General features: G+C 46.6%; 1 protein-coding gene across 4 annotated transcripts in view; it reads right to left on the bottom strand.

The window, feature by feature from the left end:
- Positions 1 to 12,582, bottom strand: part of carmil3 (capping protein regulator and myosin 1 linker 3) — a 74,670-nt gene that overhangs the window by 52,274 nt on the left and 9,814 nt on the right. For all 4 annotated transcript variants that reach the window (XM_031854471.1, XM_031854470.1, XM_031854469.1 and 1 more), the window contains exons 4-9: positions 9,378 to 9,428; positions 8,920 to 8,979; positions 8,684 to 8,805; positions 6,642 to 6,736; positions 6,126 to 6,196; positions 5,876 to 5,949 (exon numbers count right to left, since the gene is read on the bottom strand). In XM_031854471.1, the coding sequence (XP_031710331.1) occupies positions 5,876 to 5,949; positions 6,126 to 6,196; positions 6,642 to 6,736; positions 8,684 to 8,805; positions 8,920 to 8,979; positions 9,378 to 9,428 (473 nt within the window). The remainder of the gene's footprint in view (positions 1 to 5,875; positions 5,950 to 6,125; positions 6,197 to 6,641; positions 6,737 to 8,683; positions 8,806 to 8,919; positions 8,980 to 9,377; positions 9,429 to 12,582) is intronic.

Below are 12,582 nucleotides of genomic sequence, written 5' to 3' on the forward strand. Positions count from 1 at the left end.
CACACACACACACACACACACACACACACACACACACACACACACACTAGAGATAGAATTCAAATCTTTAAATTAGCAAACTCCATCTGCTTTATCGTGGGCCAAACTTTTTTCTTTGCTCGCCTGTTTAGTAAAAAGCAGTTCATCACTGTGACAGAGAGTACACTATGTGGGCAGGGCCGCTTTCTAAGGGATGACTGATACTGCAGCCCTGCTAAGGAGGAGACGCGGAGAACAAGAAAACAACAACAAAAAGAAAGAAAGATGTGAAAATCAATGCGTGGGTCAGTGGATTACTCAATAAAGCCCTCGTTTCATCCCAGCTACAGACCTCGAACACCACTACATCCACTGCTACACAAACAGACACGCAGCCCGTGTGTTTGTGAGGGGAGAGGGAAGAGAGAAAGAGGGAGTTTTAGAATCCTCTAAGGTCCAACTAAAGCCACACTGCCGCTACACCTGCTATACATCATCTGACAAACAAGCAGCACACACAGAGACAGAGACAGACAGAGAGAATAAGCCCAGAGAGACGAAGAAAAGGAGTGTGTGTGTGTGTGTGTGTGTGTGTGTGTGTGTGTGAGCAGATGATGCACACGTCAAGATTCATCACCAGCACCAGCTGTTGATTGGCGTTTTGACAGTGGGACATGTAGTTCGACCTCTATGATGTCTCACTCAGTCATGCAGCGTGGTTGGTGTTTATGCGTCGTCTTGTACTCGTACACGAGGGCGTGTCGCCCGCAGCACGTCAATCTGTCGACGTCTTCCATTTAGGTTTGGGAGTGGAATCGAATGTTAAAGACTAAAACTACAACTGAAGGGACAGTTAGCCTGGCATTGTCCAAAACGTAAAATAATCCGCCTACCAGGACCCTCAGGCCTCATTCACACAACATCATGTGTGGCTGTCGGCGGTTATTTGATTGGTTGAGTTTACAATTTCTCGCCACAGACAGCAGTGTTTTCCCCAAACTCACTGCCCATGTTCAATATGAATGGGAGGACTGTCGTTTTTGTGACTGCAGCAGCACATTGACTATCTTGTTTTTTTAAACTGTACAAAAACTGATGTGGTGAATGGGGTTTTTTTTTTAGGGGGTTCTGTGCTGCACTATTTCTTGGCCGGGCACAGAGACGTCCTTCCCGGAGCCAGCAGAGTCCACACTGAGTACCTTCGTGGGATAAGAAGACTCATGGAAGTAACTGTTGAGCTTTAGAGGTGCTAGTACACCAGAAATAGCCGTTTTCCTCTAGTTCCAGTCTTTATGCTAAGCTCAGCTAACTGGCTGCAGCCTCATATACAGTATAAGACATGAGGTATGAATCTTCTCATCTAACTCTTGGCAAAAAAGCGAATGAGTGCATTTCAAAAATAAACTTGTATTCAAATTGCCGATTTCTTTCGGATCAAAATTCCAGGTGCGATTCAAATGCTGTCAACAGCATGCAGCCCCAGATCTACGACCACACAAACTGCCTGCTCGTGTGTGAACATGTTGACCTGAGCAGACATCCAAAGGGGTCTAAATGGGGTCCGTAATTATCCAAATGCGTCCTTGGAGCAAACCCTTTAGGCTCCAGCAATTATTACAGCCCACGATATGCACACAGATGTTCTTAGACCTCACCAGTACTGGGGTTAAGATAGAGAGTTTCTCCTGAGATGGTTCAGAGGAAAAGATCACCCTGACTGCATGGCTGTGCTCAGACTATCAAACGGCAATAAGCCCATTCGATTATTTAACACTGTGTGGGTAAAGCTGGTCCACAATGAACAGGGTTCCTCCTGACTGCTCAGTAAATATCATGGCTATGTGCTCATTAGATTTCATACTTCTTGTGAATCATTTTTGTTATTGGAGTGATAAAGAGACAAATGTTCTGAGGCTGGGGGAGGGGGGGGTGTCATCAAAAACATTAATAATTAATATTCACCTTGTGGGGACAATGAATATGCATATCACTTTGTGAGAATATCCTTGCCATGGAAGGTGCATATACTGACCCGAGTGGCAGCACTAGAGTCAGAAAGGTCAGAAGGCACTAAAAATCCTCAGGATTCATCCTCTGGGGATTATGGATTATAAATATTCATACAAAAACTTGACAGCAATCTGGCCGACTGTAGGACAAAAGTCGGAAGACCGCTGGAGTTTGAAGCACAGCGATACGCTGTATGGTAATAAATCAATGCCGCAGTCTAACCCCGTACAGGCCTGTGACTCAGGTCCTGTACCAGTGACAGCTGAGGCGGACGGTAGCAGTGAGCTGTGGAGCTGCGGTCCTGCTTCAGTGACGGGAAGAACTAACCAGACAGAGAGTTGGAGAAAAGTTGGACGCTGCATCCAGACTTGTTAGTGAGTAAGCACGCACGCACGCACGCACGCACGCACGCACGCACGCACGCACGCACGCACGCACGCACGCACGCACGCACGCACGCACGCACGTGTGTGTGTGTGTGTGTGTAGGGATTGTCAAGCCAAGATGTGCCCCAACACACACACACACAGTGTCTCCTCTGCAACATGGTATCAACCTGCAGTGGGCCAGACAGAACCATTCGACAGGCATGAGTGAGTGAGTGAGTGAGTGAGTGAGTGATTCAGAGAAACAGAGCTGGAACAAGAGAGCTGAGGAAAATAAAGGAAGTGGATGACAACGGGATGAGACGGGGCCAGAAAACAGAAAAGGTGTCCGCTTTCAGCCAGGAGGAGTGAGTGGAAACGATGTTCGGACCAACAGCAGTCAGCAGAAAAAAAGCCTTATCCCGTCGTTCGTGGTAACGGTAGACGGGCTCAATCGAGAGGATGGGAACGTGGAAGGACAAGGAGGGGAGGAAGGGAGTAATGCGCCGCAAATAGCTTCTGGCACATGATCATGGAAAGAACAATCCTTGGATCCTTTCTACAGTCATTTGCAGCCTTTCTTGATTGCTTCCCTGCATCGATTTCTTTTTTTTTTTTGTTCTTTTGTTAAATCTTTGCTGCCCATATCAATTTCGATTTGATAAAACTTGTCTAGAATAGCAGAGAGAGAGTCTTTAGTATTGGATTGTAGGCTCAAGGGAACAATATGTTAGAGGAGGATCTTAAAAAAAATTAAAAAAACAGCAAGCTTCCCCTGCAAAGACTTTCTCTTAATCACACAAACTATATAGAATATCGGAGGGAAAAACAACCCCGATGCAGTGATTTTAGCACTCGATGTGAAAGACATTAATATATTCATGAGTTGCTGCTGCAATCATGCCTCTATGAATGGCTTTCTGATTTAGCAGCATGGCAAGGCTTCGCTCCTTTGATGAGGAATGCACTTTTTTTAAAGTGCGAACGCATCCTCTCCAGTCGGGATTGTTGTCTCGACACGGGGAAGTAGAGAGAGTTCCATAGGCCTCTGGGTTCTTCGGAGGACAAAACATTCCTCAAATGAAAGACAAGCGCTCCATTTGCACGTCGGCTGTCAAAAAATCTTTTTATGATCGGCAGCGCTCAAGCGACACGTACGCTCTTCCTCAATATGCCTGCGAAAGGAAATGGGTGGAGGGGGGGGACTTAAAAAGAGACCAGCGGGGAGGTGGAGGCATATGGCATTTTACAGCTGTTTCAACGCGCCCTGGATTCTGCCTCCGACAAGCTCAGCGTTCCCCCTTCTCTGTGATCTTCCCAAACTTCTAAACACAACTGAACAGAGACATAGGACAGCTAGAGAGCCAGAGCGAGGGAGGCAAGACCAACACACTTCACGTTTTACCCAGGGAGGGTCTTGTTCAACCAACAGATGCTCTGTTGTCATATAAGACGAGAGTCTGGGACACATTTTTTGCGAAACATCATGATGCGGAATGTCTTTCAAAACTACAGAGTAGTCAGAGGGTATTGGGACAATGATGTGTTTTTATTGTTTTGCGGGTCTGCGCTGCAGAACAGCGGATTTGAAATAAAGACGACGACTGAAGTGCTGAATCTCGGCTTCAGTTACAATCCCAAACATTTCGGTCCCGGCTGACTGGCAGGGGACGCCATGTGGATGTTCAGTTACAGTGTCCCACGGCATGTGCATCGACCAACGGTCGCAGCAGACGCTCCTGAAGCAGCTACTCTGCTGTCAGAAGTGCTGTAGGAGACCATGTGTCATGTATCTGCTTACAGTGCACCCAAACAAAGGGGGGGGGAGGATGAAGCGCATCACATTGCAAGTTACACCGCTATTGGTTTGGCGTCTTATATAACATGTCTAGTAGTGTACGCGCACATTTACGGTCAATGCCTTGTGTGTAGGAGTGGGAAATAAATATATATCTTCACATAAAAATCTCTTTACTTATCTTCTACAATTCTCACTCAATTTACAGATTACAAAGACGTGTTTTCGCCCATCGTGTGGGAGGTGATGTCTTCCTCTCCCTATGCAGACGGATTGGAAAAGTTGGAACTGTGCCACGAGAGAAAAGCGTAGCTCCAGGACTGTGTGCACACTGCAGCGAAGCCTTTGGGCACAATTGTAATTGATTAATTCCCAGGGAAGAATTAGTTTGCGCATGTTGGCAACGAAAGCGGCAGAATCAAGACGTCTGGTTGTCGCACGCAAGGGCCACAGAACTCCGACAGGATCCCGACCGTTTCAGAGCAACAGGTGTTTCAGTTTAACGAGTGGCCGTGTTAACTGGTGACATTTGGCCAAATGTGTCCGCGGTTGCTCGTAGTAACTCGTTGGCATAGATACATACCACAGGTGAGGATGTATTTCAATCCGTACAAACGGGTCTACATGCAAGCCTTGCATGAGGAAGGTGAAGAGTTTTGGGAATGCTTAAAACAGGAGGGGGGGGTCACCAACCACATAGAGACCATTTGCAAACTGTAGTAGAACTGAACTACGATTATTTTCCAACACTTTCAGCTCTGACTGGGTGAGGAAAATGACACTGCTCCATTACCCGTTTCATTTCAAAAGGAGCTGTGCCTGTAAAGTGATGTGGATAACGATGGGTTTCCCCGGAACCAGCCTCGCAGCAACAGGGTGCAGGCTATTTCCCACTACCGGGGACATTATATTAATAAAAGCACAGCGGAGCACCAACCTGTAGGCCAACTTCTTTTGCTGCGAAAGAACCTGTTTGGGAAAGGTGGAATTGATTGGCTGTAGCTTAAAAAAGACAGGCCAATTTAGTTTGTTTTTACAAAACGGGTCGCCTCGCAAAATGATGTGTGAAGAGCTCACCTTAAAGCTGTGGACGTACCAGAAAGATTTTGTGACTTCGCAACTAGTTTGGAGCCAATCGCGGTCCAAGATTCAACTCGCATCACATACTCATTTGCATATTCATACCCATCATTAAATTTGATAGGGACTTAACATCTACATCGAGGCAACCAGGGGAATGTTCTTGAGTGGCAACATCAAGCACCAAAAACCACAATGCAGCTAAGTAGGCGCTTCACTTTCTTGAGATCAGACTGAAGTTAAAACACAGGAAACATTTAGGGACGGCTGCAGTTTTGACAACGCATCACAAAGGATTATGCCAACTGTCGGCTGATGTCTGTGGATTACAGACAGCCACACATCGACTGCGACAGTACTTAAAAATATCAGATATAATGAGTTTGTTTTAACTTGTCCAATTACTTTCTGTTCCTGAATGGCAACCTGGTGCGTTTGTAAACATTCTCTAATTAATGCTGAAAGTCAGCACTTTGCTCTCATTTCCACTGCTTCATTTCAGATCTAATGTCTCGGAGAGTCAACACACACACTGACTGCACTGTAGGCTGCTGCAGAATAAGTTTGTGTCTTTCCAATCAGTGCATACTGGACAACTGTATTCAGTTCTGGTCGTGTTTAAGATGTCAATAAACTAAGTCACCTGCTGTCCAGATGGCTGAAATCCAGTAAATTGAACTCCCTGTTGTCCTGAGAGTGGTAGATGGTGTCAACATCCTGGACCGGAGGAGGGGAGGAAGATAAGGGAGAAAGAAATGTTACTGAGTTACAGAGAGTGAGAGCGATATGGGACAAGAACTTCAAGAAAACGTTTTAGTGTTCCTAAATCTACAAAAATCGAGAGTATCTGAAACGACAGAAGTGGTTTTGTGCAGCCTGTATAGTGTCCTCACCCACTGCACTTCTTCTTTGCAGCCGATCCCGTTGTAGTCGCAAAGAGCCGCATAGGTCTCAGAAAAACCTCCTGAAAAGGTGAAGAGGAGACAACAAATCAATCCAAACCAGACCGTAACGGATCAGAAAAGGGCAAGGATGGAATAAACTCAGAGCAGAGGATGCCAGGTAGGAGTGAAAACGGGAAAGGCCAGAGATGAAAGAGGGAGTGGGAGAGAGCGAGACAGAGATCGTCAGCAGAGAGTGAGTGAGATTAGCTTTAAAAATTGGTGGGGAGATGAAAGTATTGCAGCATGAAGGAGCACTTCTTGTAGATTAATGAGATTACTTGCAGAAAAGGGAATGCATCCAGCAGCTTTGGTCCTCTGACCCACTTAAGGATGAGTCTCCCAACGTGATTTGGGGCGAGTCAGTGAGTCAGCGAGCAGATGGACTCTGAAGTGCAACCGCACATGTCTGTGTGGTTGTGTGTGTGTGTGCTTGATGCGCTATGGACAGAAAAATAGACAACTCACCACATGTTTTCTGGGCCTCCAATGACGATTCAGAGTTTGGTGAAAACTTGTGACTTCCTTCACTCACGTCTTCCTCTGCTCGACAAATAGGAGGACTGGAGGACAAAGAGGAAGAGAGCTGGTTCAAATAAGACAAGAGTCTACAGACTGAAATATCTCAATAGTTATCAGACGAGTTGGACAGACACTTTGCACAGACATTCAGGGTTCCCAGAGGATACATCCGAAGGACTTTCCTGATATTTCAGTCTCCAACAAAGTGGTCTTCAATATGTACACTTTTGAGAATCAGTGTTGTGATTAGAAAGCATCTGGTCCAAATTATGGGTTGCGGGGGGGGGAGTAAATATTATGCTTCGCCCCTCCCTCAGCTGCTATTGCTGAAGTGCCCTTAAGCAAGGCACCGAACTCCCAGCTGCATAAGTGGAGCACTTCAGTGCGCAAGAGACGGTGCAAGGCTGCTTCCAGGTGTGAATGATTTAAAGACTATAACGGTCCCGCTGCCTGCTAGCGCACCTTCCTGCGAGATGTAGCCATGAATAAAAACACAACCTCAGACGACTTAGTAAATAAGGATAGCGAAAAGGGGATCTGACCTACACAGATTCAGATCCAAACAGTGTTACTTAACAAACAACAGCTGCATAATATTGTCAAAATGATAACGCCGCCTTATTTGCATTGGCAAGATGCTAATTTGCAGCACACTTGTTCCTCATTGATTCATCCAGTCAGAGACAGGATGGAAATGTAGCGGCTGCAATGTCAAAACTGCTTATGCAATTGCTTTGGTAGTGAATAAATCCCTGGGATGCTTTTTTATTTTTTTATTTTAAAGATACCGTTGCTCCCCGCTGCAATTATATATTAAAAGAAAAGAAAAAACAAACATATTCCTCTGCTTACTGGTTGTTTTCTTTCAAACATTTCTCTGAGAAAAAGCATCCAGTAAGCAGAAAACAGTAAGGAGATCACCAAGTAAATACTGTGTTTGAACACAACACTGTGCTCTACCTGCTTTGGCTTTTTGATAGGATTACACCACTACATTCAACACACACCATCCTTAATCCCATTTGTCAACAAATCACACACACACAACACCTAACCACATCCGTGACCTTAATCCCCACCTTATCTCAACAATCGTCGCCCGCCCTTGGCGCGCGTATGCGCCCGTTATCTTGATGCCATCTGCATTGTGTACCTCAATGCAGCGGCACCAATCGGCTACAAGGCTGCACAATCAAACCCACAACAACTGCCCTCCCTCTGTCCTCCCTTCCCTCTTTATTCTCCTTAAATGTTCTCACTGGAAGCAATCATCTGCCGCGGCCCTAATGGAAAAGAGACATTCCAAAAAGATGATGGAGCGCGGAGATAGCCTTGTGCAGGTCAATAGTCGGATCACAGTCAATCCCATTGCTCTTAGAAACTGTAGATGAGACCCGAGAGAGAGGATAATACACTCTGCCTTGCTTGCCTGCTCACCCATGCATTCACATGACCATGGGACAAAACTCTATCCGGGCTTTGCTTTAGTGTGCGTCCTCTGTGCGTCACTCTCTTAGAAAGTGTAAAGGACATACACAGCCCACTTCAGCATTTTTAACTGGAGGAATGGCTTTTTGACTGGAGGCCGGAGCCTATCACTCCGTCAGTGACTGTGTGTTCTTATCCTCATTGCTTGTACTAAAAAAAGATGAGAGAAAAAAAAAAAAAAAGAGAGAAAGAAGCCAACACAATGCCTTCAGGTAACTGCCTACTCGGTGTCAGCTGGTTTATTTAATCCCACTGATTGCTGGGTGTTAAACGTCTCCTGTGACACAGAAATGAGCTGAATGCAAACTCCAGCAACACAAGAATGCATTTGGCTGCCGAAGAGGGAAGCTGCACGAAAGTGAAGCTGCCAAGTTGTGCCAACGCACACGTCGAGTGCTGTTAACGTCGGCCAACTTGTCTTCGCTCCTCAGCGCGTACAAAACACAAAAACAGGAAGACTTTGTTTCTTTGCTCGAGGCGCGGTGCTCGGAGATGCTCACGCATAAATGGAGTTGTTGAAGACTCGGGAGAGGGCGTAATTGATGTGGCTGACGATGTGATCCAGCTGGTCCTGGGTCTGTAGTCTCAGCGAGTAGGTGGTCTTGTCTGTGTCGATGACAACCTGTATGTGTGTGTGTGTGTATATATATGGACATGACAGTTAGTCAAGAGTAACACTTTAAGCAACTGTGAAAGTCCAAACTGCAGGAAAACACTTTGAATTTCAGTGCGTCACCTGGTGTTCCGGATAGGTGTTCATTGCTCGGATTTCCAGGAAGTTGAAGGTGACCTCCATCTGAAAAGAGCAGAAAAATATTATTGTTTTGACACCGAGATGTCAAAATTCCTATTTTTCATCATCTGTAAAAAGATAATTTCATCTTTTTACAACTTGGGTCTTATTTTCATGGTTTGGGCCTTTTATGAATTCATGAATCTTGGGACCTACTGTGCTTGATGTAGTTGAGCTCACAAAAGAATGAAGGGGATTATTAATATGCTGGGTGCTCTTGTTTTCAGTTTCAACTGTTGGCTTGCTGATGACACGCGGATCACAACAATCATCATCATCTCTTCTCTCTTGCTCTGAAAGTCTTCTACTTCCTTTTTGTCACACTTCTTGTGAATCACCACAAGATCAAGGCTGGCAAGTGAGAGCCATACAATTCCACTGAGAGCCGGGGGAACATTTACCTTGGTGGGCACTTTGACAGCAAAGAGATACAGTCTCCATGTTGCCAGGACCTGAGGGGAGAACACATTCATTTTGTTTTATTCTGTCACAGAGCAGGAAATGCAAATTGCAGCAAAAAATAGCACAGCACAAACACCCCATAAAGAGAGCAAATCATCTCTGCGGCTCGTCCCGATGACTCGTAAGTCACGCTAAGCACTCCGGACATTAGCTTCGCTAATAAATGACGACTGCACATGTGTGTGTGTGTGTGTACGAACTATTGCGGCGAGATTGAGATTCGTGTGCTGAGTTGTGTTGATGGTACCGAGCAGCACTCGTTCAACGGACGCCTCATTGCGTCAGGAGAGGGAACTAATGGTGAGACGAGAGGGAGAGAGGACAAGGAAGACGGGAAGAGCGAAAAGAGAGGTGTGCCTCTGCCAAGAGAAAGGCATTACCATTTAAAAAGGTTCTGGGCTAAAGTAAGAGACAGAAAATGTGAATATATTCACATCTGCCTATGTAATTAATCTCATTCATAATTCAAATATCCATAATTAGCATACCCCATGCATGCCCCGTGCATCTATATCCCTCGCTAGCTCTTACTCCAGCTCTTGGCCACACTTTTGGTTTTGCTCTTTCTCAGCTGGCTTTCAAATTCCCTCTGTCATTTCTCTTCATCTCCATGGAAATCTGTCCCCCCCCCACATAATTTTCCTTAATCCCTAATCCCTCCATCTCCCTGTCTGGTTTGCTCTCGCCTTAACACCTCACTCCATCCACTCTTGCCCTCACCCCCCTCCCTCCCTCCCTCCTCCAAACTCCCCTGTCTCCTTTCCCCGATTCAGTTTTTCCCTTTTCTTTTTCTGCTCCGTCGCTTTCAATTCCTGAAGGCCCCTCTGTGCTGAATGGCTAATGGCGCCCCGCTGTGTGCCGGTGAGAGGAAGAAAGAAAATGAAACGTACAAAGAGAGAGAGACAGAGAGTGAGAGAGAGAGGGGAAGAGAGGGTGAGACAGAGGAGGCGATAGAAGGACAGAGACACCAGCTTTCCCTGCTGATAATGAAGTCTTTAGATACTACACCTACTCCCCGGCGCCGCAGATCAGCCCTGTGTCTTAACTATATAGACATCCGTAACAGACTCCCACAGAGAGGAGACAGAGGAATGACAAACGAGAGAGCAGCAGAGGAGGAGACGGAGGGCTACCCCTGCCAAGAGAATAAAAATCTCACTCGCACTAAACTGGTGGAGAGGCCTTCGCAGAAGATTGTTAGTCCAATCACAGCGCCATGTCAAGTTTGAAAACTCTGTTACATAAATCCAGGAAGGAGCGGGGGGGGGGGGGGGGGGGGGGGGGGGGATGTGTGATGAGACCTTGAGGCACACAGATAGAGGGGAGAGAGAAAGAGAGGTGAGACGTAGTGAGAAAATGAGAGACAGAAGTATCTTCTCCCTTGGAAAGCCTCTGCGAGCTGACAGAAGAACTGAATGCAAACAGCAGCATCAATAATGCAGGCGCTCTGACGGGTGCCGATTTAATCCTCGGATGCTGAACAAGGCCTCCTGTGTAGGGTTTGTCCTCTCTTAATATATCATTTACAGTCCATTGAAGTATCATTCGAGACAATCAATACTCAAGACGGTTATTTTTGCCTACTTGGATGGGTTGTGTGCAGCAGTGAAGAAAAATCTAAAAAAGGGGATATCTTATACCAGATACAGGGTTTGAGCCAGAGCGCGACGTCGCGATAATGTCTCCCTTCAAACTTAAAATGTCACTTCACTACGACCTCCCTGCGCCCAAGTGTTACCCACTATATTGAGGGCCGGATATATTATGTTAGCAGGCTTCTCATTTTTACGGTGTGACCATAAAGCAGGCGTGACAGCTCACATTTCACTCAACCAAACCCGCTTACGGACTATTTTCTTCCACTTTACGTGCACAACGACAGTGTGCTGGGTTCTGAGTGCTGTCAGAACGCTGGTGACCTACACTCCCTGAACGCATCCTGTGTAGACGGAGAACGGAACCCGCGGCTGTTAAGATTTTATAGGCTGCATCAGCAGTTATCTGGTAAACATGCACTGCGAGCTAGTGGCTTTATACTCTGGAATTTCACTCTCAAAAGATACATTTGGAACTCTCTATTGGCATGTAAAAAGCAGGGATCAAGTCTCCTTGCTGAGTCAATAAATCATCAAGTGTTCCCTCAGTTGTTCTTTAAATACGTCATATAACAACTCAAGCTACAATAACTGCATCTTTCAGAAGCATCAAGTCATAAGGATAAATTACCCAGTCATTAATATGAATTAGCCAGAGCTAAAGCCAAGCCCCGCTAGCCGCCCCATGTGGCCGCCACAGATCAATCGGAAACCCTGAAAGCCCCTAAAAAGATTAACTTCCCGCACAGGAAATCCTCAGAGATGAGACAGTCGACGTTTTGTGACCCGGTCAGCCGAGAACACGGCAGCCGACAATCTCTGAAAGTGATGAGAGAGGAACTGGTGGATGGTGGTGATGGGTTGGGGGGGGGGGCAGAGGTGCCCTTGCTGTGACGGCACAGTGTCAGAGGCACTGGTTCAAAGAGCCGGCCAGCCAGCCCCCCGAGGCGCGTGTGTACAGTGCGTGCACGAAAAACAACATATGTATCTCTTTCTGGGTGTGCGTGTTTTGCAGGCGCACGCGGCGGACAGGGCAGAGGGCGGGGGCTTATATTAATCATAAGCTGTCAGGCTCTGGGTCTTGCACTTCAAACGAGATGGTGCAAATCAAAGTGTGTCTCCGGGTTTTGTGTGTGTGTGTGTGTGTGTGTGTGTGTGTGTGTGTGTGTGTGTGTGTGTGTGTGTGTGTGTGTGTGTGTTGCCTCTGAGGGGACAAGCTGAGGATCAGTGCCAAATTTGGTCGCCTGCGGTATTTCTGGCTCGGCCACAAGGGCATTTTAAAAAACACACACACGCGCACAGACACACACGCACGCATTATAACACAGCACAAAATCAGAAACATTCCAATACAGACATTTGAATAAGTCCGGCATGCTAGTACAGCGCACACACACACACTCCGTTTGGACTCTCATGCACGTATAATGATGCACAATAGCATGCTAAGCTGGCTTTGGACTACACTCGCCTGTCTCGTCTCTCTCTCCCTGTCTGTGTCTCACGCACGCACGCACGCACGCACGCACGCACGCACGCACGCACGCAC

This window comes from Anarrhichthys ocellatus, unplaced genomic scaffold (assembly GCF_004355925.1).
Source record: "Anarrhichthys ocellatus isolate YVR2014 unplaced genomic scaffold, GSC_Weel_1.0 scaffold15, whole genome shotgun sequence".
Lineage (NCBI taxonomy): Eukaryota > Metazoa > Chordata > Actinopteri > Perciformes > Anarhichadidae > Anarrhichthys > Anarrhichthys ocellatus.